Source organism: Biomphalaria glabrata, chromosome 16 (genome assembly GCF_947242115.1).
Source record: "Biomphalaria glabrata chromosome 16, xgBioGlab47.1, whole genome shotgun sequence".
Taxonomy (NCBI): Eukaryota; Metazoa; Mollusca; class Gastropoda; family Planorbidae; genus Biomphalaria; species Biomphalaria glabrata.
Genome location: NC_074726.1, coordinates 29680361 through 29707680, shown reverse-complemented (window position 1 = coordinate 29707680; position 27320 = coordinate 29680361). Strand labels below are relative to the sequence as shown.

At 36.2% G+C, this 27320-nt stretch overlaps 1 protein-coding gene and 1 long non-coding RNA gene across 3 annotated transcripts; one reads left to right on the top strand and one right to left on the bottom strand.

The window, feature by feature from the left end:
- Nucleotides 1–401: 401 nt before the first annotated feature.
- Nucleotides 402–10779, top strand: LOC129923401 (uncharacterized). Its single transcript, XR_008775359.1, has 2 exons — nucleotides 402–986; nucleotides 6750–10779. It is a non-coding gene; the product is annotated as an uncharacterized LOC129923401 (long non-coding RNA).
- Nucleotides 10780–12723: 1944 nt separating this feature from the next.
- Nucleotides 12724–25126, bottom strand: LOC129923399 (disintegrin and metalloproteinase domain-containing protein 17-like). 2 transcript variants are annotated; one of them, XM_056014185.1, is made up of 11 exons: nucleotides 24923–25126; nucleotides 23818–23881; nucleotides 22070–22205; nucleotides 20583–20684; nucleotides 20292–20354; nucleotides 19576–19670; nucleotides 18654–18775; nucleotides 17069–17150; nucleotides 15711–15799; nucleotides 13363–13454; nucleotides 12724–13069 (listed from the first exon to the last, which is right to left on the bottom strand). In XM_056014185.1, the coding sequence occupies exons 1-11, from the start codon at nucleotides 25109–25111 to the stop codon at nucleotides 13027–13029; spliced, it is 1077 nt and encodes a 358-aa protein (XP_055870160.1). In that variant the 5' UTR covers nucleotides 25112–25126; the 3' UTR covers nucleotides 12724–13026. The 2 variants fall into 2 exon arrangements, with proteins under 2 accessions (XP_055870160.1, XP_055870159.1); XM_056014184.1 differs by having other exon boundaries at nucleotides 13367–13454.
- Between the last annotated feature and the right edge of the window lie 2194 nt (nucleotides 25127–27320).

Sequence of the window (27320 nt, the reverse complement as noted above, 5' to 3'; positions counted from 1 at the left end):
CTAGCTAGACTAGTTTCCATGGTTAAACAACAACCTGACTCGGTTGTTTATCTTCAACTTTCGGTTTCACTTTCGCTAAGCTTCGGTCACCCCACCCCACTTTCTCGACTCACATAGACATTAAAACTATAATTTTAATTAGAATATCGAATTCCTTTTTTAAAAAATGTATTCTTTGCGATACAATAATTTTTAGTGTATCAATCTCATAATGTCAAATAATGTTATTCCGTGGATTATTTTGAACCCGCGCATCATGATCATCATGTTAGTTAATAGTCTAAAGTCTAACGTTGACATCACTAAGATAAATATAGATCTACATTGCAGAACGCAGAGTATTAATACTGGACTTTTTACTGTCTATTTATATATTATGACATAATTATAATATCTATTATCATAATAGAGTCCGGACCCAGCACGGTACTGAGTACTGAGTAAACTTATTAAAATATAGATCTAGATCTAATTAGTGAGATCAAGAGTCTACATTGACTATCTATGTAACATAAGAATAAGAGTCTAAGAAACTTTAGTCACTCAACATATTGTATCGTTTTTCGCGTCATCTGTGGAAATTAATGTGTTTGTTGAAACAAGCGCAATGCCTGAAGCAGACTTTAATCATTATATTTATCATATTTATGCAAACCAAACAACGCCGACAATGGCCATAGCTTTATTAACCCCAAATACAGAGCTACATTCTGGCCGGTATTATGCTCGTCTCAACGTCAGTATAAGACATGATCTGAAGTTGCCATTACATTTGACTTCAGGTATTCAAGAAACTGAGACCCAGAATCTGGAGGTCTTTGACGTGAACCCTCCAGACAGAGTAGAGCCAGAGGCATTCAACAACACATTATCCACAGAAGACAACAACCCACACCTTCCAGGAGGACAACATCAGACTAGATCTACCAGTGATCCATTTGGCATTATCTGGAAGGTGTGAGAACTATGTAAAAACTGCAAACAAGGTATGTAATAATTTATTAGATCTATGACTACATATGATATGTAGATGTAAGACTACATTCTATATAGATCTAGATATCTATATGGCTCTGTCTCAAAGACAATCTAGACATATTTACATTGATGGGCTATTGATAAAAAGGATAATAATAATAATTTTATTTATAAAGCGCTGTTAACAAACAAAATGTAGGCTCTAGGCACTGTAATAACATTACAGACACAAACACGACAGCTAAAATGACAAACTAATCTAAAATAGTTTTAAACAGATAAGTCTTAATGTTCTTTTTAAAAGTGGTGTAGCATATTGTCTGTCCTGAGATCAATGGGGAGTGAGTTCCATACTGCAGACCGTAGCTTTTGAGTGAGAAACGTGGCACCACTAAAAGCAGTGAGTCTATTGAGTGCAGGGCTCTCTGGGGGACATATGGAGTAATCAGTTCGCTAAGGTACAAGGGCATCTCATTGTTATATATACACTGCTGACAAAGTGTGGCGACCTTGTAATCAATTCTCGCTTTCATGGCAAGCCAATGGAGCGTGCGCAAGAGCATAGTATCAGAATCTCGTCTTGGGTGGCTTATAACATGCAGCCATTGTCCTTACAAGTATAATCCAAGGAAATGCTAAACTTTAAATATGGCACCATCTCAGTTGCATGAGCCACAGGAAGAAATTTTGTTCTCCTGCTTTCTATTATTTGCCCCTTAAAGCTTGGAACTACTCAGCAGTAAGGATTGGAAACAGTGTCAACTCAAGATTAATTGTTTAAAATTAAGCTCTTGTGATTCTTCTTGTTAAAAAAAATTTGTTAGCAAGTTAGTTTCGGGCATTCCTTCAGAATTGAAGATATTTACATTGTAAACCAACCATACTTCAGGAGGGGATGGCAGGAAGGGCAGGGTTTGAACACAGAACCACCATGACTAGTCTAGAGCACATACCACATGACCTTACAGCCATCCTGCTTGACGCTCTCAATTTAAGAAGAATTCACTGATTTCTTAGTAATATGGATAAGTTGACACTGGCTACATGTTAATTTGGTTTTCGAATTGTCTAATATTGGTCTGCTGTGGCCTCGCCTGGTCTTATAATGTTACTATTTTGAATATAATACGACAGTCTGCTATTAATCTTCTGATTGTCGTAACTCCATGTTAATCTACTACTGCATCTAATATAGCTAGAGGCCAATCAGATGTTTTAACCTTTTGTGGTTCACTTACAAACCCCTTCTCTTTGAAGCCGCATAGTACCCTGTGGTCTATAGGGGAGATAATGTAAGGATCATCAGTTTCTTTGGCATTTTGTTAACAGCAGTGTCATGTGGCCAGCATAAGGACCAACAGGCAATATTTTCCCCCAGCTTATGTCAGGTACTCATTAGAGCTGTGCGGACTAAAAGGTGCCCTAAAGATCCCAAAATTAAAAATCAGTTTTCACCAGGATTTGAAGCTGAGACCCTTTGGTTGAGATGCCAAGCGCTTTACCACTGAGCCACCACACCACACTTGAAGCATTGTTCTTTTAAATGTTATTACACTACAGTGGATCCCTGGACTCATTGGTGTCATGGGAAATGAAAGGGCAGATAAGCTTTCAAAGGCAGGATCATCGATGGAACAACCAGATAGACCTGTTAACTACCTCACCCTAAGGTCAATGTTAATCAACAACCGCAAAGAGGAGTGGCTCAACCAATGGGCAACAGGAAACACAGGCAGAGCCATGTACAAAGAAATGAACATGCCTAAAAAACTGGACAGTATTACCTTCCTCCCCCACAAAGAGCAATCTACAATCTTCCAACTAAAGACGGGACACACACCTCTGCTAAATTACTATCTCAATAAAATAAACTCCCCCTTTGTAGCCCACCCTTATGAAACCGTAAACCATATCCTTTTTGAATGCCCCTTCCTAATCCACCTTAGGCAGACCCTACTACCACTACAGCCCAACATAACCAACACCCTGTACGGCAGTGCTGAACAACTGAAGAAAACAGCACACTATTTTTCCTTGGCACAGTCTGCAAAAGAGCTGACAGCTCAGCAGCAAAAAGCTGGCTAGAAGAAGAAGAAATGTTATTTTAGGTCTTCATGTTCTATTTAATTAGACACCTCACTTTAAGTGATATGTCCATGTTTATTGACACTAAGGGATAAGCCCATGACATTATTTAAACATTTTTCTTAAACGACCACCTTCAACATTTTGTCTTGAGAGTTTCCGGCAAGAATTTATAAAACTCAAAACTTTTTATAATTTATATAAAAAAAATTCTCTACATACATTCTCCTCCCCTTCAAAAAAAATGTTTCTAATAATTTTCAGTATTTAATGTAGGCCTACATGTATTGCATACTATGGGTAGCTGCCTGGTCAAGTGGTATTTGCTCGAGACATGTCATCTCAATGGTCTGTGTTCAAACCCTGCCTACTGCAATGCCCACCATCCTGTGGGAACTTTGTGCTAGAATGTAATAATCTATAATTCTAAGGAAACATTCAAAATATCTAAAACCTACAAACTATGAAAGGTCAGATTCCTACCCAACACCTTGATACTGACATGCTTCTCTCACCCACATAAATTATAGGCGAGGTGTGTAAAACGCATAGTGACATTGATCAGTTTTCTCTTATTTGTACTTGCAGGTGCTAAAAATTAATTAAATCATTTTCATGTGAACAAAACTGTTGCCTCGATTTTTTTCTATCACTGTTTCCATTTTGTTTTTGGACAATGTTGAAACCTACATACGCTCCTTCTTCCCTGGTGCTATAAGGGCATGAAATGGGTTGCCTGAATCGGCCAGAATTTAAGTCATTGGTTAACATGCATCGATTTTTTTCTACCACTGTTTCCATTTTGTTTTTGGACAATGTTAAAACCTACATACACTCCTTCTTCCCTGGTGCTATTAGAGCATGGAATGGGTTGCCTGAATCGGCCAGAACTTAAGTCATTGGTTAACATGCATGACGTGTAGGACGTAATCATCTTATTTTTCAAAGTAACGTCTGTATTATATAAGATAAGATAAGAAAGACATTGTAATGTTGGTGACATATCAATAATTACACAGAAAACTTGTATCCCAAACCTAATGGGCAGAAATAACTGTATCTCTTTACGTAAAAAATACATTTGAACACACACATACAAAACATAGATATGCATTATCAATTTTAAAGACGTAACAAAGTGAATATATAAACTCAGACTTAAACATTTTGGGCCAAAATGACATTGCTGCGTTGAAATGTCTCACTTCCAAAGCCAGGAGACTCTGGCACCACCCCAACCAAGACTATCGATGGTGGAGGTTAAAAGGTTGGAACAAACAGTTATAGCCCAGAGCAGAAACGGACTCGGCCCCATTAATGCATATTTTTTCACAGTTCTGGCCATCATAGAGTAAATAATAATAATCTTTATTATTCAAAAGGAAATATTGGTCTTGCAATTTGTGCTAAACATTATAACTATAGAGAAAAAAAATACATTCACACCAGACTTACTCATAATTTACATGTGAAAATGTTTAGATCGGAGAGTTTCTGTTTAATGATTTGATTGCCAGTGGAACAAAAGAGTTCTTGTCTGTTTTTCCCAATCACCTAGTGATGGGAACTAAACTAACTTTTAAAAGTTAAACTAAAACTAGTTATCAACTAAAATAAAGTAGTTAAACTATTAGTTTATCATGAATTTCAAAATTTAGTTAAACTAAAGTAAAAAAAATTAATTAAACTATACCAAACTTTTTTTGGAGGGGGGGGGGGGGCGGGGTTGACCTAGAAATATTTATCTATAATAAAATCAGAAATAAGGTATATGTTTCTTACATAAACATTAATGCACAATAAAATTTTTAAAAAAGATGTCTAAATAAATATGTGTGCTTGTATTTTTGCCTTCTATTAAAACCTTTAGAAAAGAATGGTACTCTTTTTTTTTAAAAATTATATTACCTTATTTTATTACGGAAAATTTTAATTACTTATACCGGTAAAGTTTAAAATCTCATTAAATAACATACAATTAGAGTTTAAAAGTTAGATTTAGTAACCAATGAAATAGAAATGAAATTGTTGGAGTTTTAAGAAACATTTGACTGTATAACTATTTCATAGTGTAAAATACATGCTTGAGTAACCATGCCGATGTGCTATTTTTTGTCTGACCTCTAAAAATACAACTAACACTATTGCATAACCGTTAAACGCGCAAGGGAAAAAAACAGTGTGGTCTTGTCATTATGGACTGCACACTCAGTACACTATATAGGCCTACACGTGTACGTCTATCTGGCCAGGTTGTTAAAACCAGTTGGACACACTGTCTATTTACTTTCTGGGCTGGGAGGGTGTGTAACTATTTTAGTGTAAAGAACATGCTTGACAAGCCATGCCTCGTCTGACCACTCCACATTAAGCAAAAACACTATTGCATAACGCGTAATGAAAAAAATGCAAGGTAGTCTTGTAGTATCATCAACTACACACGTACAGAACACTAGGCCTATGTGTGTATGTCTAGATGACCAGACGTTAAAATCAGTTGTTCACAGTCTATTTACTTTATGGTCAAGAGAGGGTGTGGATTAAGATTTTTTTTTATAGAGTTGGTTATCCTAATGCTTTAAGATCTATATAGGCCTAACTGTCAATTCTTAGATCTCAATAATAAGTCTTAAGACTATAAAAAGAGTGTACTTGATGTTCCTGCAGTTCATAAATTATTGTTTGCCGCAAATGAATTGATCAAAACCACTAAATATTGACCTAACTCACTAATCTGATTCCCACTAGAAACAGAAATTAAACACCACCACGTGGCTCAAAAATAAAATTCGGAACAATCCCATTCATAATATTGCAAGGAAGCTTTTAGCAAAAAATGTTTATCAACATTTTATTATACTGCTACTTTCAGCTGCTACTTTCAGTTGCAAATATTTAATCAGATGACTTCTACCAGCTTCTTACTTCACCCTCTTCAAATGCAGACTGACTAAATAGTTGTTAACTGGATCATTTTTTTGATAAAGTTATTGATATCACATGACCAGAAAACAGGGATGTTTGTTTCAACCCTGACCACATGTTGAAAAGTTGTACAAATTTTAATTAAACTTTTTAGTTAGTAACTAAAAAAAATTTATTAAACTACGATTTTAACTAAACTTTTTTTTTCTAGTTAAACAATGGCCTTAACTAATTTTTTTTAGTTAAACTAAAAGTTTCTAACTTTTTAGTTAACTTTTGCCTATCACTATAATCACCTTTTATGGAAGTATTTTTAAGGACCCTTAAATTCCTCCTGTGCAGCAGAAGCACCCAGTTCACAGAGCCAAAATGTGGTGATTTTTTTACCTTAATGTTTTTTTGTTGTTTTTTTTGTAAGCAAAAAAAATATATCTCGCCACACTTTTATTTGGAGGCCACTAAAAATTGCTGCTGGCAGCATATTGTATTCATATTTAAACCCCTACTTTTGTATCAATTTTTTTATATTTTAAGTTCTATAAATAAAGAATAAAAATGAAGGGGGCTTAAGGTTTGACACCCGACTCGAGCAGAGTTGTATTTAAAGGCAGCACGGAAAAACCTTTTCTTAGATACCCCCTCCCACCACTTGTCCACAAATGAGATTGGACCATAGCGCTCTGAGCATGCTATAATCATGAAAGTAGCGCTATAAAAGAGCTATAATTATTATTAATTATTTGTTTGCGTTCTCTTTTCAGATGTACAGTTGACAAGCTCAGTTTTGCATCTCAGTGATGGAACTCTCTAAAGAAATAGCAACTTGTTTGATGGTCTTTTCGAAACTTGATAAACAGTGGATTGTCTCATTGTGCGAAGGGTGAGACAGAAATATGGTAAAATTTACTGAAGGAAATCTATTTCATAAAAAAGAAATTACTTGACATTAAATTCACTAACGCTAACAAGTGAGCACAATTCTATAATGTGTTCAGTTACAAGGATTCTCAAACTGCATTCCAAGACTCAAAAAAACCCTTGATGAAATCATATTAATTAGAAGCTAAGGAACGGCCAAAGTTGAATTGGAGCTGCACTGAAGAACAACTTGATGCAGTATTCTCATTTGGTCAAGCAATAGTACTTCTGAGTTTATAGACTTGAGACTTAACACATTGACACTATTAAATCAACAACTCTGCGAAGAGCTATATCAAAATGACACAAAATCTCAAGGATGACTTTTTATTTATTTACAGAAGCACCTGAACTGTTTGAAGAACAGGGCAGACAGTGTTGTAAAAAATGTGTTCCTTTCATGAAACTAGCAAAAAATAAGTGATATACTTAGACCTTAAAGTATCTCTTTTTATCTGAAATCCTTGACGTAAAAAAAACTTTGCTTTAAAATTTTGGTGTGTCATAAATCAGTTGATTCAATGGATTATCTGTCAAATTCTTTGAATTTTAATTTTAGATTATAAGCACGAATCAAATTTATTCATTTTTTTGCTAGTACCATGAGGAAGGCTTTAGCAGAATAGGAAATAATAATTGACATTTGTGGATGAAAAATATTTTTAAAACTAAATTTGATGGCTTCATTATCCACTGCCATATTTCTGTTTTCTCCTATTATTTTGTGTGTATTGACTGAACAGCATTTCATGGTTTATATATAACTATACTCGTATAATTCATTTTTTTTAATATATATTTATATTTTCTATGCAGATTACTATTTTTATATATTTGAGAGTTGCCTTTACTTTTATTTGAAGTGATTGGACTCTTGAATACTGGTACTGTGTACATACTAAGATTTAGGTCAAGGGTTAGGGCAGGGGACTGTTTTTTTTTAGTACACATGGCTTATTTTTCTAGAGGAAATAGTTGAATTTTAATTTGAACTTGACATGTGAAATATTGTTTAGAGAAGGAAAAAGAATTTTAGAGATTTGTTGCTAGCATTTTTTAAAAATCCTGGTCCACCTATTGGTACAGTAGTGATAGGTCACTTGCGGCATATTGTTATTGCAACCAATGTAATTTAACAATAAGCCCCAGAGACTAAATGTCCCTTGTTGCAAGTCTCATGTTGCAAGTCATGGTTACTGCACTACTAAGATTTCCCTGGGTCAAGTGTCATGTAAGTACTGTACCAACAGGTGTGTTAGGAGACAGCCAAGCTTTGGGTAATGTAACACTAAGAATCCAATCCAGTTGTTAACTTTTTTTCTATTGTAAAAAAAAAAATTATCTTTTGTGAATTTTCGTTTACGCACCCTTGACCTAAATAATATGTATGCAGGTCGTCTGGTAGAACCACAGTACATCCGGTGGACGCAAGTGACAATCGCCTCGCCATTCTCAGCTGTGTACTGGTTAATGAAGTACTTCACCAGTGCACGGCTGAGAATGGCACGACCGCTATCACTTGCCGGTTCACCGGTTAGGGTAGTTCTACCAGGCAACCCTAAATAATTATAATGAGCACAGGTCATCAGGTAGAACTGCTACATTCTGGTCAACGCAAGTAATGTTTATCGCACCACTCTCATCTGTGGATTGGTTAATGAAATACTTAACCAGTGCACGGCTGAGGCTGGTGCGATGAATATCACTTGCGCTCCCGGGCTGTAGCAGTTCTAACAGATGACCTGTGCTTATTGTTTTTTTTTTACTTTGTCTCAATGTGTTACAGAATCATTCAATTCATTCTGGTCTTTCATCATTTTTGTATCTTTCAACGGGTGTCAGGTGAGTAAACAACGAGAGGGTCACGGTTAAGTAACAGATCTTTTGCGTGGTGAGGTTGGGAGGTTCGTACTTTTGCTTTACAACTTTATAGCTGCCTTCAAAGAAACTCTTGGTGCAATGGGACAATGAGTGCATCGCACTTGGAACATTGAAGTTTGTTAAAAAAAAGAAAGGAATTCTCTACAAGATATGGATGAGACAGAAAGAATGATTGTTTGTGCTCAGCTATAGCTCTCTATCAGTACACACATCACAGTAATCTTAAAGTATTTTTTACTTTATAGATCTCTTGGTGTGTGTACTGATAGAGAGCTGTAGGGGAACATAGACACTCATTCTTTCTCATTCATATCTTGTAGAGAATTACTTTCTTCTTTCTATTTAGGTTGTCATCGCACTTGGAACATTGAAGTTTGTTAAAAAAAGAAAGGAATTCTCTACAAGATATGGATGAGAGAAAGAATGATTGTTTGTGCTCAGCTATAGCTCTCTATCAGTACACACATCACAGTAATCTTAAAGTATTTTTGACTTTATAGATCACTTGGTGTGTGTACTGATAGAGAGCTGTAGGGGATCTTACACACTCATTCTTTCTGTCTCATTCATGTCATGTAAAGAATTACTTTCTTCTATTTATGTTGTCATTGCACTTGGAACATTGAAGTTTGTTAAAAAAAAGAAAGGAATTCTCTACAAGATATGGATGAGACAGACAGAATGAGTGTGTTCAGCTATAGCTCTCTATCAGTACACACATCACAGTAATCTTAAAGTATCTTACTTTATAGATCTCTTGGTGTGTGTACTGATAGAGAGCTGTAGGGGAACATAGACACTCATTCTTTCTCATTCATATCTTGTAGAGAATTACTTTCTTCTTTCTATTTAGGTTGTCATCGCACTTGGAACATTGAAGTTTGTTAAAAAAAAGAAAGGAATTCTCTACAAGATATGGATGAGACAGAAAGAATGATTGTTTGTGCTCAGCTATAGCTATCAGTACACACATCACAGTAATCTTAAAGTATTTTTTACTTTATAGATCTCTTTGTGTGTGTACTGATAGAGAGCTGTAGGGGAACATAGACACTCATTCTTTCTGTCTCATTCATGTCTTGTAGAGAATTCCTTTCTTCTTTCTATTTACCTCACCACACAAAAGATCAGTTACGCAACGGTGACCCTCTATTGTTCACTCACCTGTCCCCCGTTGAATCATACCCACAATCATTAAGACGTGTCATTTTAAAGCTTAACAGGGTTGTAGGCCTTACAATAGAACCTGTTAGGCTGAAATCACACGAGTTGATGATAAAAATTGGGTTTTCGGGGCCCTCGTTGATGGCCCATCAACCAGGGCCCGTATCACCCAAGATGATTGATGGAGTGAATTGGTGATTTTATGACTTGTTGAGACAAAGTAAGTCTCAGCTGTTTACTGTTTCATCATATTGTGAAGAATTGCATTGTTGTTCTTTTTACATTTAACATTGAAATTGTCTTACATTAATTATGTGCCCATTGTGGTAATGGATGTATGAGAATATTATAGGGCTGTATGATTCCACTGTTTTTCTAAGACAAGATATGACCAGCTACGAGTGTTTTGTGAAATTGTTTTCTAACTCAGCCTGAATAAGATCAGCTATAGATTCAGTAGTGCAATATTCTGATTATTTCCACATCAGGTTACATTTGAAATTAATTATTTATTTAGTTTTTTTGTTTGTTTATTTTTTCAAATTTGTGAGCAATTTCTAACATGTGTACAACATTGTAGGAATTTTATTGTTGAAACTCCAAAAATATGTTGATTGTACACTAATGGTTAATTTTTAGTTCCATGGCCAGGCTTTTCTGAGACTGTCAACTGTCTCCAATTATTTGATGCCTATTATTTCCTTTCATTTATATCAGACTTACTCTACAGAAGCTCTATTTCTATCTTTTCAAATTTGATTTCAACAAAGTCTCTAATTTTAATATTTATTTCACATTTAGTTGAAATAAAATTTTAAATGAAAAATCGTTTCAAAACTTTTTGTTGTTTTATGCTGCATCTTGTGTACTGTTCTTTAGACCTAGCACTAATAATATATGGATGTACCAGTCAATAAGTGCAGCCATGACATTGACAGCAGGATGGGCTGTGATCTACTTCCGCAACATCCAGCTTTGATCTGTTATCTCGATGGAGGAGCGGTTGCTGAGTGGTAAACCCTTTGGCTTCCAAACTGGGGGTTCCAGGTTCAAATCCTGGGGACAACTGGGATTTTTACTGTCAGGATCTTGTGGGCTCCTCTTAGTCCACTCAGCTCTAATGGGGACCCGACATTAGTTGGGGAAAAGTAAAGGCAGTTGGTTGTTGTGCTGGCCAAATGACACCCTCGTTAACCAATGGCCACAGAAAACATTAAACTTACACCATAGATCACAACGTCTGAAAGGGGAAATGGTTTGAACCCTCAATGCCATAGTCATTTAACTAAGACAACTAGATTGCAATTTGGTTAAACTTGCCATCATCCAGCTTAACAAGTCATGCAATGAACCATTGGTTGGCATTGATAAGCTGATTACTACTGAAAATACCAATGTCAGTTTTAACTAGCTGTGTGTGTGTGCTCTGAATGTTCAATATTTAATTTTTTTTTAATTTTCAAGATGTCATCAAACATAATTTTTTTTTAAAACCCAGAGAGTTAACATTTACAAAATGTCATTCAAATCAGAATATATGATTTGGAGACTTTAATCTTGGTTAATAATATTTATCTTAATTACTTTAAAAAAATATATAAAATAAGTATTGGCATTGAATAATTTAGCCTTTTCTTTTCAGAAATATAAATATTACATTGGAACTCTTGAGTTATGAGAAATAACTCACATTTTCAGCTTAGTATTTGACAGAATGAATGAAAGGGAATTATCCACAAATAAGAACTCTAAATCTTAAAGTTACTGAGATTACCTTAGGAAAGGGGGACTCTGTAGTGGAAAATGTTAAGATTATCTAAAGGTATTGGTATAAAGCTGATCTTACAATTTTGGGATAACGGTCAAGTGCTACACTGAAGCTGCTCCTTTCCTTAGGAATAATGGTTTTTAGACTATTTCAAAAAGTTCTTTTAAGTGAAAAATTGTCTGAAAGGCAAAATGCTCTGGTTTTCTTCAGTCACAAAGCCACCGTGGATCAGTTCAAAGAAATGAGATTTAAGCCTGGATATTAGCTATGGTCAGCATGATCGGTCCCCCCCCCCCCCCCCCAAGCAGCTGTTGTATTCAAAGGAGATGCGGAGATGTAGGTGCTGACAGTTAAGGGTCACAGATTCTGACAGATTATAGCAGGTGCAAACTGCTAAGGGTCACCGGCTCCTAATTTTTTTCCCAGGGTTGTCATCCAAAGCATTTCACATTTTGGTATAGCTGCAAGGCGACACATTTTCATTATAGGTGGTTAGCCATCCAAGTCTTAACTGGTTTAGTCAGGTGCCCAATTACTGTTTGCACCTTAATCTTTCTAACCTGGGCTCAATACTTGAGCCGCACATGAAGGCCAGGGGTTGGACTGTTTGTCTGAGGATGTTTGAGATGCATCTCATTGGAAGCATTTTATAGTTAGTGGAGTGCCTTTTGTTATCTCTTGAGTTCTTTCATGCCTAAATTATGCTAAAAACCCAAAGTATTAAATATCATACTTTCATCCTGGCCACTCTCTTTGCTTGGTATCTCATGACATAGCTTCACGGAAAGTGGAGCTATGGTGAGCTAGTTTCCCAGTCATGAAAGTCATTATCACACTCATTGAGGAAGCTTGTAAGAGTGTCTTTGCAGCTCTTGTAGTGACACCCCCCCCCCATTACAAGCATTTTCCTGCACACCTCTCCCCATACAAAAGTCGTTTGGGAAGGCGATTCTCTGGCAAACGGATGTGTCCCACCCTCTACAAATCAGACCACAACAAATGGCAACTGTTCAGGCAAAACTCTATTTTATTGGCAAAAATAAATTCACATTAAAACCCAACATAAAATATTACACTGTAATTTAAACAGAAACGTTACAATAACAAGTCAATGAAAACATTTCTTCTCAAATCGATCCTGTGCTGGTACCTGTATGTGGGTTGTGGTAATTCTCAAAGTAGGGTTTGCTTTAACACCAGCAGTGAAAAGAAATAAACCCACATGCTTCTATGCCTATGAGAATGAGCTGGTGGCCAGATCAATATCTTCTTGTGGAGATTGAGCATCTGATTCTGGAATGTCCAGATCAGGAGAGTGATCCATAGGGATCTCTGAACCCACTGCCCCAGCTGCAGAGAGAAACAAAACAAATGTCCAGAAACTATAACATGTCAAGTCACAAAGGTCACAACAACAGAATTGATCTTTTGAGCCTACTTAGAAAATGATAGCCTATACCAGTACTTCAGTTGATTTTTGTGAATAGATGTTATATATCAGTTAATGTTCTTTTTTTATAGAGAATGGTAGGCTAGAGTTAACTTTTTATAGAGGATTATATACTTTAAAAAAAATAGCTTATCGATAGATAGATAGAGAGATAGATTGATTGCTATTTGGAAGGATTAAACAATAAGTTTACCTGCCTCTTGTTGAGAAAGAATGTTTAGCAATTTTAATGGTACATGTAGGTTTGTAATCATACATTTCAGATTTCTTCCTGGCATTCTCATCCTAAAAAGAGACATTGTTTTGTTTCTCAAATATTTGACATTTTTGAGATGCTTCTTAAGAGCTGGAGATAAATCTCCCTTGTCCGAACCACCTCCAGGACGACGGAGGATGGCAGCAGGCAGGGTTAGGACCATCAGGAAGTCCAAAAGTCCAGCCCACATACCGCACGATCAGGCAGCCATTGATTTGGAACTACAAGCTTTTCTACATAGGGCATGTCAAATCTGAGAACAGCCATGGGCCACAAGTATTAAATGGGGGCATATAATGTAAAGTTTATCTGTTTGTGCTGTGCCACCGAGGGTTAAGGAGGGTGTCAAGTGACCAGCAGGGATCCTAAAAATCCTAAAACTCAAAATCCCAAACTTCTCAGAAATTTGAACCTGAGAACTGTCATAAGTCTAGCACTTAACTACTCAGCCAGCTTGTGGTCCAGATAAAAAATTCTGCAGTTTCCTCATGATTTTCAAGTCTTAGATATGTCTGAATAAAAACATTTGTTTTCCTTGAGCCTATAGAAATGTCTCAAATCTACTATTTGTATTGTTCACAATTAGGGACTGCTTAGCTCAAGGAAATAGTTGTAGAAACAAAAACCCTACATTGAAAGATATTAACAGCTCTTAGAAGATCAGTTCTAAGTAAATTAAAATGTGAACTTTCATATTTCCTTAAAGATGCATTTGTGAACAAAAAAACATATTTAAAAGATAGTCGGGGGGGGGGGGGTAGTGTTTTAGCTACTTTGAAGTGATCTACTTCCAACTGCTTGTAAATAAAAATTATGTTTGAACAAGAATCATTGAAAAAAACAATAATATGAGCCTTATTTATTTCCAGGAATCTTTTGGCTTAATTCAAAGCATAGTTGGTTTTCTGATTTTCACTACTATTAAAAGCCTTGGTCTTCAAACATAATTGCAATATGATGGGGGCTCTGTTTCCCAAAGTCTTCTCAAGTGGTAAACCCATTGCTTAAACAATAAAACATTTGGTCACTACAATACTTTGTAAAGATATTGACTTTTCCCTCAACCTAGAGGATTCTTACTTAAGTGGTATACAATGCTAAAGTAAAAGTTAAGTTCCCCTTTCAGACCTTGTCGCCTATAGGGCAGATGATGTAAAGGTCATCTGGCTCTATGGCCTACGGTTAACGAGGGTGTCATGTGGCCAGCACAATGAACAACCATCTTTCCTTTCCCAAACTAGTGTCAGGTACCCATTAGAGCTTGGTGGACTCAGGTACCCAAAGATCCTGAAATTAAAAACCCCGGTCTTCACAAGGATTCAAACCCAGGACCCCCAGTTCAGAAGCCAAGCACTTTACCGCTCATCCACCACGCCTCCGATAAGCAATTCCAATACTAAAAGTTTTTAATGATTGTCACAATTGAAAGTTATCCATTTCAAATTATAAATGTATTCTATTGATGTATTGGTGTGTAACATCAATGCTTCAAGTGGCCCAAATAAAGGTATTCTATTGATGTATTGGTGGGTAACATCGATGCTTCAAGTGGCCCAAATAAAAGTATTCTATTGATGTATTGGTGTGTAACATCAATTCTTCAACTGGCCCAAATAAAAGGTATTCTATGATGTATTGGTGGGTAACATCAATGCGTCAAGTGGCCCAAATAAAAGTATTCTATTGATGTATTGGTGTGTAACATCAATTCTTCAAGTGGCCCAAATAAAAGTATTCTATTTGATGTATTGGTGGGTAACATCAATGCTTCAAGTGGCCCAAATAAAAGTATTCTATGATGTATTGGTGGGTAACATCAATGCTTCAAGTGGTCCAAATAAAAGTATTCTATGATGTATTGGTGGGTAACATCAATGCTTCAAGTGGCCCAAATAAAAGTATTCTATTGATGTATTGGTGGGTAACATCATTGCTTCAAGTGGCCCAAATAAAAGTATTCTATTGATGTATTGGTGGGTAACATTGATGCTTTAAGTGGCCCAAATAAAAGTATTCTATTGATGTATTGGTGGTTAACATCGATGCTTCATGTGAATTTACAAATAACCAAATCAAAGACATTTATCTATTGAAACACTAAACAGTTGATCATTTTGTATACTAGCTTTCAAATATATAATATTCAACAAATGATCATTTTAGGCAATATATTTAATATTAAATAATAACAACTGAATATTTTAGTGAAACATTTTAAATATGTAATTAAAAAAAAAAAAAGCATTGATGGATCTGTTTAAAATGTGAGTTTGTGAACAACTTACCAATTGTTTGGACAGCATAATGAACCCGAAGTAGAAAGGTAAGCTGGTGATTATCACTGCAAGGACTATATTGCTTTTCATGAATTTAGCTGACAGAAAGAAAGAAAACAATTCAGGTCATTCTTTGTTGAAACATGGTGTCCAGATGTTTTATTGAGCCTCTTTACTTTTTTTTTTACTGTAGGTGTAGGCATAGAGTGTTTCTATCAAGTCTATATAGGGGTGTTGATATCAACATTTTTTTTTGATGTAAGAATCCACTGGAATGTTGATATAAAATTTGTTTACGAGTTTTGTTTAATGAGATATATTTGTGACATTCAAAGCTGCAGTAATCATAGTTCAAACAACTTTAAGAAACAATGAAAGAAGTGTAGATATAATTTTCTTCAAATTAATACTTTTGAACTCAGACTTGACACTATATATACAGTAAATATAATCAACTAATTATTTTAAAATGTAAAATGGTGTTTTTTTTGTAAAATGTTGTACAAGTTTCAGATGTTCCTTCAGAGTTGAAAATAATTTTCTTCATAGTCCGAACCTCCCACAGGACAACGGGAGATGGCAGCTGGCAGATATGAACTTGGACCATCGAGACAACAGAAAGACAGTCTAGAAGGCACACCACACGACCAGCCAGCCACTTCTAGATCTAATTTTCTAACCAAATAAGTCCAAACTCCTCTCTGAGCTTCTCTCCTATTTTATACATCCTTTACAAAATCCTCTAGAATCATTGTGTCACATCAAGCCAGACCTCAACAACCTTCAATTTGGCCTATATTTTATTTTTACTTTGTCCCTTTGACCTATATTAAATTGTGTCCCTACCGTAGCCCTGCACTACTATTCTATCAAGGTCTGCCTGGCATTTGACATGTGATGTAATTGAGGTACAGACAAAGTGCCCTACATTCTGTGATCAACCTTGAGCTGTCTACCAGGGTGTTACAGCATACGACAGGGTGTTGATAAAAAAAAAGTGCCCCTTTCAGACCTTGCGATCTATGGGGCAGATGATGTAAAGGTCATCTGTTTCTGTGGCCCATGGTTAACGAGGGTGTCATGTGGCCAGCACAATGATCAACCACCATTACTAATGTCAGGTACCTATTAGAGCTGGGTGGACTCAGAGGCAACCAAAGATCCTGAAATGAAAAATCCCAGTCTTCACCAGGATTCAAACCTGAGACACATCCCCCACCCCGGTTTGGAATCCAACCACTCAGCCACTGTGAATCCAGTGTGTTGATATGAAGTATTTTATGTAAGCATATACTGAGGTATTTATCACTTGAGTGGAGGAAGTATGCTAGTTCTATAATGTACACTTTACTTTCATATATGCTCACCTAAACGAGTTAGACTCACACCTCGGATGAAATTAAAAATCCTGACAATAGAGGATGACCTTAGCATGACACATTTACCACTCTGTAGACAAAAAAAATATATCTTGTTATACTTTGTTACATTTACAACTTTTTTGTTCTCTGCCTCTTAATCCAATCTTTGGTATTGTTTTCATGTTTCCTAGGTTACTTCAGAATTTGTTTTTATTATATCCTAGCCCAAACCTCCTACAAGACACCCATGGATCCTAGAGGGCAGGGGTGGAACTCAAGGTGACAAGACACCAGTGGATCCTAGAGGGCAGGGTTTGAACTCGAGGTGACAAGACACCAGTGGATCCTAGAGGGCAGGGTTGGAACTCGAGGGGACAAGACACCAGTGGATCCTAGAGGGCAGGGGTGGAACTTGAGGTGACAAGACACCAGTGGATCCTAGAGGGCAGGGTTGGAACTTGAGGTGACAAGACACCAGTGGATCCTAGAGGGCAGGGTTGGAACTCAAGGTGACAAGACACCAGTGGATCCTAGAGGGCAGGGGTGGAACTCGAGGTGACAGTTCAGAGCGTACTGTTGGTCAATATTTTCACCTAGCTAAAAGAATTTAGTTTCAGACATCTGGACATTAACACGAGTTACATTTTAGTTCTGAAACTAAGCTAATGTACTTGAAGGTCATAGAAACCAAACCCCAATGCAAACCCAATGCCGTTGACTGCTGAGTGGATACTATGTTTACATAGAGAACCAGAGCAATCCTTTTAGAAAATGTGTTTATTAGTATTAAGTCTTTTAAATCTTGATGCTATATCAGAGCTTCCCAAATCCTTTTTGTCTATTAGACTCCTTGGAAGTCGTCGTAGACCCCTGCGGGTCTATATAGACCACTTTGGGAATCACTATTCTATATAATTGTAACTCCCGTTTGTTTAATTGTTTCCCCCATTTTCTGTGACATTCTTATCAGAAAAATAAAGGAGCAAAAGTTGAGCACCACTGATTTAGAAAGTATTTCTTTGATCTTATCTTATATAATACAGATCCCCACCATTAAGTACTTCATAAAATGTATGTTCACTCTAAAAATGGGAATATTTGTGTATATCATTATGTTATACAATAACTAAGCAATGATATCTCTTTGTGCATCATAATGTTATATAACCACTGTTAAAAAATGCAAACTTCAACTCAATCACATCACAGGGCAGTTTTTATAAAAGACATTGGGACTTGTCACGAACCCAATGGCCAAAATCACAAAACGCTATGGCAATATCATAAGGTCCTCAGGGCTCGCCAAAAACATTCCTTCAGGGAACAGTACCAGGAAAAAGAAGAAGAGGCAGAGAGAATGATTGGAAGACGACATAAAAGAATGGAAAGACCTGTCGTTGAATGAAATTTGTTCTAATGCAAGGGACATAGAGGAATAGAGAAAGACAATCAACAGATCTTGTGTGATGTTTCAACAGTTCAACACACTAAGGAATAGGTGAAGGTGATGAATGTTATACAACATCTAAGCAATGGAATCTCTTTGAAAATCATTAAATTATACATCTTTAAACTGTAAGAACAATTTTACCTCACAATAACCAGCAAAACATTTCCGTCCATCATCGTAAGAATAGTTGGAATGAGGCATACATGTTCCCGGGTTATTGGGGTCACTGTTGTTATAGCAACACCATTTACAGGCATTCTCATCTGAAAGTATAAAAACCCCTATCAATTATAAAAGTATAAAAACCCCTATCAATTATAAAAGTATAAAAACCTATCAATTATAAAAGTATAAAAAACACCTATAAATTATAAAAGTATAAAAACACCTATCAATTATAAAAGTATAAAAAAACCTATCAATTATAAAAGTATAAAAACACCTACCAATTATAAAAGTATAAAAACACCTATCAATTATAAAATTATAAAAACACCTATAAAGTATAAAAACACTGATGAACTACCTATCAATTATACGATGAACCTCACAAGAACTGATAAATGGATTTTTTTCTAAAATGATTATTTGTATAAATACTTTTATACTCTACATGAAAACAATGATAAATTTTTAATTTTCTAAAAATCAACAATGTCAAGCATTATAAATTGTGGCCGAGTGGTCAAGCGTTGGCTTCTGAACCTGGGGTCCTGGGCTTGAAACTTGGTGAATACTGGGATTTTGAATTTCAGGATGCCACTGAGTCCACCCAACTCTAATGGGTACCTGACATTAGCATTAGCTGAGAAAAGTAAAGGTGGTTGATCACTGTGCTGGCCACATGACACCCCGCTCATAAACTGTTGGCCAAAGAAACAGATGGCCTTAACATCATCTGTAAAGTCTGAAAGGGGCACTTTACTTTTTACCCTCAGGCACACAGGGGGATGGGAATGCTGTGAGAGCAATGGTAACCAATGCAAAGGCTTCCATCTCATGTCTAAGAGATGAACAATAGCCCACCACTGAGGCCAACAATAAATATAGTAAATGTACAAACCTAACTCTCTACAAAGACAAGGCTCCAAAGCCAATCCTGTTTTGATAGACTTCAGCTCACAGAACCCACGACACTCTCCTTGATAGCATCCACCACTGCAATGGAGACATGTTAGTCGTCAGTTTTCTAGGCTTGACAGTCGAGTTCAGAAAAACAAAAACACTTAGAACTAGTTTCATGTTCAACCACAAGCCATATAATAAAGTCTTTCTATCATTGCCAATTAGAGGATAAACATTAAGTCAGCACTTAATTAGAGGCTAACCTTTAAGTCACCACTGAATTAGAGGCTAACCATTAAGTCACCACTGAATTAGATGCTAACCATTAATTCACCACTGAATTAGAGGCCAACCATTGAGTCACCACTTAATTAGAGGCTAAACATTAGGACACCACTTAATTAGAGGCTAAACATTAGAACACCACTTAATTAGAGGCTAAACATTAAGTCACCACTCTCCTGCTTGTTTTCAAATTAGATACTTAACCCTGTTATGAGTATATCCATCAAGCACATTACACCATGCTACCCTACCATATAGTACAAACAAGACTTTTGTTCACCTGGAGGAAATCTAAGAATATCTATGTTTCTAAATACCAAACAAGGTCCACCTATGTGAACAATCTTTCAAAATAGATGCTAGCATTACAGATCAAAACATTTTTAACATAGCTCTTGGCATGACAAGTGGTACACACATGAGCATTACCTCTGTAAGCAAGGAGTAAAATCAGGAAGATTGGCAGCCTCTGAGCAAGTGAAGTTCTTTCCACTAAGTTGCAAATGAATGAAATACAGATGATTATTCAGCTAAAATATTTTCAATTTTTGAAAAGTGAACTTAACTAGGTGCTATTTCACAGTGTAAATTGTATGTCCCCTAAATCAAGACAGTTTAAGTCTTTCCAACTCTATGCATTTCACTGTGTGCATTCTGTGTCCTTTGAATAGTTATATATATAGATATTGTATAAACGTGATACAAAAAACGAGAGATTACTTGCAGTAGCTATCTTGTTTACAGCTTTCAGAAAGCCCATCAAAACAGCGTGTTCCATTGGGTGCCACCTGACAGTTTAAACAGCACTGTGTATTCTCATCACTGTTCAAAAACAAAAGAATACACATACATAGTCCTTTGTTTACAAGCTAAGGTACTACTCATAAGAAAGTAAACCTTTCAAGTCCTATGTCACACCCATTGGTATAGCAAGGGTGGGGGGAAGGGGGGTTCTAATTTGAAAGTCTCCTGGGACCCCAATAGAGGTGGGCCCCAAAATGAGTGTCCGAAATTTGTTTTTACATTTAATATCATGCCGTCATGTCATGATGTTGAATGTCAAAATGCAGGGACTTGACCCTCCCGGGCCCCAAATCCTTAGCTATGCCACTTGTCACACACTTCACACTTGTATAGACAGTTCAAGGTTGGCCACAAATGTAGGACAGATTTGCTGTACTCAAAAAGTCACACATCAAACCACATTTAAAAAAAAAATGCAGACAGACCTTGACAGAAAATTATTTCAAGGTTAAAGCAGAAACATATGATTCAGATGTCGCAAGTTAAAAAAAAAGTTGGTTAGTGTCAGTCTCATTTGACATTGAAAGTTATTTGTTCACCTAGGTTCAAAAAGGTGAAAGCACCAGAAAACCTCAGAGAAGAAAGAGGAAGTGAGACTTACTAGACTCAAGTCAGTAGTAGTTCCCTGTACTTGGGGCAGTACAGACGTTTTGAGAGTTGCATTGATACCCGCTGTGATGCGAACGTGATTTAGTAGTAAAATTCTAAGTACATCTATTCTAGAAAACGTATCATATTAAATACCCGCTGTGATGAGGAGGTCATTGTATTTCAATATGTTGGATTATGTTTATATAACTTTATTTAACCAGTGATCTGTAACTAAATGCGTCAAGTTGCAGTATTTTATCTTGTATTATTCTCATCAAATAAACGTTATCTTGTCTGCTGAAATTGGACTCAAGTCAGTGCATAATAGTTATGTTTGCTGTGTACTGAATGTGTAGAGTCATAGCTCAAGGACAGATGAACCCAGCATTCTACATATCTTGATGGCCAGATAGTAGGCACGTTACAAGTACACAGCCTTCATACCATTTACAGTTACTACAGTTAGTTCAATGATCATCATTATTATACCTAGAATGTACATGATCTGTATGTATATTGTTTCACATTTGAGTTAGAAAACATCAAACTCAAGAGTAGGTATATCGGCGCTGTGTCACTTTATTGTGTCCTAGAGTTTTATTATTAGTATTATTACAGCACCTCCGAATCCGCATGTCAGAGATGATTGTGGAGAAAATACAACCCAAGTATCTCTTCAAATATTTTCACAAGCTAGAGTACTAAACACAAGTGTATGTTTGTCAAATGTTTTGGATGTTCCTTCAGGCTTAGAGAGTCAGCCTATAAATAAGCAAGAACTTAAAGCAAGTCTTGTCAAGTATTCCACCCACCTACATATTGCTCCAGTTCTGAGTTTACAAACTTCATTACAACAGGAACCAGGGTCAAAATTACTGTCCCCATTATCACACTCCTCATTATCTTCAACTTTTCCGTTGCCGCACATTTCTTGATAATTGCTTTTATCTTGAAAATAAATACAAAAGTTCATATAAATTTATAAAAAAAAACATTAAGTATTCACTCTCTAAATCAAAGGTAAAAAAATCATGGCACAAACTCTTTGTATTAGGTAAGCTCTAGCAACATCCCAACATAAGCAGAGCTGAACAAGTAGTAAGGCTCCCCTTGCGATCAATAGGGCAGACGATGGAAAGGTCATCTGTTTCTGTGGACAGCACAATGACCAACAAAACAGCAGCTCATTAAAGGAGATATCCTTCGAGACAAAGAAAAGAGAAGCATGCTTCTGCCCAGAAATTTGTGTGTAGAGAGAGCTGTGTTGTATTTTCTCCACAATCATCTGACACATGCAGATTCAGAGATGCTCTTCTATCACCATTTGTACACAATGAAATGACAAAGTAGTAGATAGAACTTTCTTGAGTTTCAAACTTTCAAACTCAAACATGAAGTGTAGCTACAGCAAAGATACATTGTAGATACAGGAACAATAATAAAGATGATGACCAAAGACTAAGCCCGCTTTGAACAAAGACTAGTGACCACTTAACTTTACCACTCAATTAATTACACGCTTTCTGAGGCGCTTTGGCAGAGGGGTAAAGCGCTGGGCTTCTAAACAGAGTCCCTAGTTCGACTCATAGTGAAGACTGGGATTTTTTATTTCAGGATCTTTGGGCACCTCTCATTCCACCCAGCTCTAGTGGGTACCTGACACTAGTTAGGGAAAAGTAAAGGTGGTTAGTCATTGTGCTGGCCACATGAAACCCTGGTTAACCATTGACCACTGAAACATATGACCTTTACATCATCTGCCCTATAGACCACAAGGTCTGAAAAAAGGAACTTACACGCTCCTTAAATATTTCTGTACTAAGAAAATTGTTGACCCTTTTATTTGTCATACTCTCTACCAACCTTTGCCTAGAACAACACTTGTGCATAGGAAAATAACTTTTTCTGGAAGAATTTTCTGTTGTTTTTCCTGCAATTTTATCATGTGACTTGGCACTGGTCTGTGCTCTGTCGAGTGCCAGATTTAGACACATTTGTGACCAGCCCAAGCTCACTCCCTAAGTTTAAACACTGCAGTGCAACACAAAACACCAAAATTTAGATGCAGAAACTGGGAGAGACTCAGCCAGAACCCTAAGATGCCAGGAGGAAGCTGGTGGCATATGTCCCGAATGGGATCACAAGCAGAGATGAGATGATATAACTTTATAGTTTTAAATAGCGCCTTTTTTTCTCTTGCTTATAGCATGCTCAGAGGGATATGGTCCAATCTCATTTGTGGACCAGTGGGTATCTGGGAGAAGGTTTTTCCGTGCTGCATTTTAGGTGCTCAGAAAAACACAACTCTGCTCGAGGGATGTTGAGCTTTGAGCCCCCTTCACAGGGGGCCAAGCCAAGTACAAGCCTACTTAACCTTTCAACCACATATCCCAATAATAATATCTAAAAATATTGAGACGATGGCACTGAGATGTGGATGCAGACCACAGCCTATCCCTGCAGCCCCACGCAAGGCTTGTGCTAGGATTTAACAATCTTCATTTCTGAAAAAGATTTCTAAAACATGTAAAGCAACGGATAGATATCTAAATTATCTTACCTACTAAGCATCCAATCTCTTCTAACTTCTGGCCTATATGTTTGGAAGCGCAGGGTGAAAATTTCTGCAGGAAGTGAAGAGAAAATATGTTTTATTTCTTGAAAAAGCAGTACAACTTTAAGACAGACCAAACATGATACTATGTATACTAGTTAACACATCAAAATTATTGCTAAATAAACCAAGTCCTTATTCTTATTTTTCATTCTCTGTAATGCATTATGCAGGCCATAACTGATATTGAAAACTTTGCTAATGGCCTGCTTTTAATTCTAAATTGTCTACAGGTTAAAACCAATTATTTTTTTCATAGTTATTATTAGGGTTTCTTTTAAAGTATGTGGACTAGTATCTGCATATGAGAAGAAAGTGTAATCAACATCTCCATAAGAGAAGAATGTGAAATCACTCCATAATGGAAAAATGTAAAATCAACATTTTCATAAAAGAATATAAAATCAACATCTTCATAAGAGAAAAATGTAAAATCAACATTTTCATAACAGAATGTAAAATCAACATCTCCATAAGAGGAAATGTGAAATCAACATTTTCATAAAAGAATGTGAAATCAAAATCTCCATAAGAGGAAATGTGAAATCAACATCTCCATGATGGAAGAATGTAAAATCACCATGACCTAGGAACACTTCAATACAGACTTAATCCTTAGTGACAGAGAATAAAAAAGATGAAGTAATATTAAAGATGGATTGACATACATGTCATGTAAGTTAGATACCCAGAGAATATTTATGAATAAAATATGTGCGCATGAGTGTTATAAATACATCTTGACAGACATTATAAATACATTTTGACAGACCAAGTCAAGAAAATGACTAATTGATATAAATCTCTTTTCTGGTTTTTCATTTAATTACACTGTCATGAGTGCTGCAACTGTGTGTATTATACAACAGAATGATGAACCAGGATGAACCAAGCAATGAGCTCCTTTATTTTCATACCAGATACAAAAAGTTGTTTTGGTTAACATTCTCATTTTTTTTGGTTGATTTTTTTTTTAAATAAAAATGAGAAACACAATAAAAGAAACTCTATTTGAGAACCATTGATCTAAGTAGACTGGCCAAATTCTTACATTGTTATTTTTTTCTTCTCCATTGACAGCAATAGGCCACATTAAATAGTTTCCTCCAGTGTTCTCTGGTGGGTTACACTCAGCGGTGTCTGGGTCGTGCTCACTGCCAAAGTTATGACCTGACAAATAAATCAACAAAACATTACTATATGAGCACTGGGTAGGCCTACATGTAATCAAATGACACATTGGAATTATTGAAGGACAGGGTGAGAAGTTTTCTGCAGATCAAGTTTGAAAGCAGTAAAAAAAAATTGTGCGTTGACAACAGTTATGAAGCTATGAGTCCATTCAAAAAAAGTATCTAGTATATTTTTACTTATATTTACAGAGCATTTTAAAAAAATATCATTGGTTAAAAAAAAAAAAAAGTAAAACACTCCTTTTAGACCTTGTTATCTGTAGGGCAGATGATCTAAAGCTCATCTATTTTTATGGCACATGAGGGTGTCTTGTGACCAGCATAATGACCAACTTTCCCCAACTATTTTCATTAAATTAGAGTAGGGTGGGTCTGGGGCATCTTAAAAATCCTGAAATTCCAAACCCAAGTCTTCACAGAGATTCAAACTCAGGACCCCCCAAGCACTTTACCACTCAGCCACCACAGACTTCATCAGTTTAACAGACAAATATTTTATCCTAGCTTCTTTCCCAGTGTTCTTTGTATTGTCCACAGGCAGCTATAGGAATAAATCTTGGTTTAAAGGTAACAACTGCAGGAAAACTCTGAATCCAAACCTCTGATGCCTTGTGGCTATACCCAAACATGGGAAAAAAAAAGGAAAAACCATGAGCTGGTGACACTTAGGTAGCTAGCAGCAAGCACAAAGTGCTACACCAAGAAAAAGTAGCAAGGGGAAACAAGTCCTGCTTATAGGTTATCTTTCCTCAATGGCTTTGCCCAAATACTTTGGTTTATTGAAGTTGTACTTAGGTAAGCCTTGGAGTTAACACTTTCATATATTTAAGGTTTTATTTACTTGGTCATTCAAATGAAACTTAAATTAAAATAAATTTATATTTATATCCAAGCATTATGATTTGAATACATTATTAAATACTTAAAACATAAAAAAAAAATAATACTCACCGATTTCTGGAACACATGAAATAGTAGAAAATTAAAAGGTTTTATTTTAGTAGAAAATCAAAAGGTTTTATTTTAGTAGAAAATTAAAAGGTTTTATTTTGAGTACTAATAGAGACCAGCATTTTAAAAAATCTCAAGTTTAACATTATCCTGCTAATAAATAACAATTCTGTTTGAAGAGCTACTAAACACTCAAGACTATATATTGTTAGTTATTTTGATGCTAATTAGTCTTTTTCCTCAAGATCAGGCTAGCAGGCTTAGTAATGATAGTCCATTCTTATGTGCTTGCAAGAGCCCATAAAGTTTTAAGAATGTATTTGAAATATCTATACTGACTGGACCACAGATGAGGAACCAGATACCAAAACTAAAAAAAAAAAAAACTCAGGTGGTAAAACTATGTCTTAAGGTCATCAGGATTTCCTCGAACCCAGTGGAGTAGCTAGGGTGGGGGGAGGACAATTTGAAAATCCCCCCGGGCCCCCAGATTAGTATTTTTAACGTTATATTATTATTATAGCTTTTATATAGCGCTACTTTCATGCTTATAGCCTTTAGGCGCTCAGTAAACACAACTCTGCCCGAGTCGGGTGTCGAACCTTGAGCCCCCTTCTAGGTAGCCAAGCCAAGTTCAAGCACACTTGGCCTCTCGACCACGCTTCCCACCGCTTTATATATTAAATATTATGCAAAATGCAGGGGCCCCCAATGAGGTCAAGCCCCCCCCCCCCCCCAAATGATGGAAAATTCCTAGCTACACCCCTGCTTGGACCTTTTCATACCAGGAATATAGAACTGACACACAAAATAAAAAGACAAAATCTATTTCTTGCTTACATCAAACGACTTACAGAATTTTGAATAGAACTCGATGAAATAGGGGAAGCAAGAGGCTCTTCCTCTCTAGATCTGTAAACTAGTTTATAATATTCAGGCACTTTATGAAAAACTAGCTTTTTCTCCAAGGCTTTTAAAAGACTTTCAGGATTAAGTCAAGTTTTATAAGGATGATTGCATACACCATGTGCAAAAACACTTTATCTTTCAAATGTACAGAAGCACCTTATCTTACAAATGCATAATCTAAATAAGTAAAGGGTATTAGTCAGGCTTGATACTAAGACTATATAAACAGGATGTGGAAGGAAGAGTGTAATGATAAATAGTGAGACAATAGCCAAGGATAATGTCAAGCCAACACTAAAACATACACTCTTCAAAATGATAGGAATCGTCTAAAAAAACTGATACTTTTTTATTAGCTAAGATCAACTGTCTCATAACCCAAGACTTACAACAAAG

Bases quoted from the DNA above. Each gene is read 5' to 3' on its own strand.
- LOC129923399 (XM_056014184.1), bottom strand. From the start codon at position 25,111: ATGTGTCATTTGATTACATGTAGGCCTACCCAGTGCTCATATAGTAAT. The intron at 23,882-24,922 runs GTAAGAATTTGG...CACTTCCTGCAG, and splicing joins GAGAAGAAAAAAATAACAAT to AAATTTTCACCCTGCGCTTC. The intron at 18,776-19,575 runs GTTTGTACATTT...TTATACTTTCAG, and splicing joins TTGTCTTTGTAGAGAGTTAG to ATGAGAATGCCTGTAAATGG.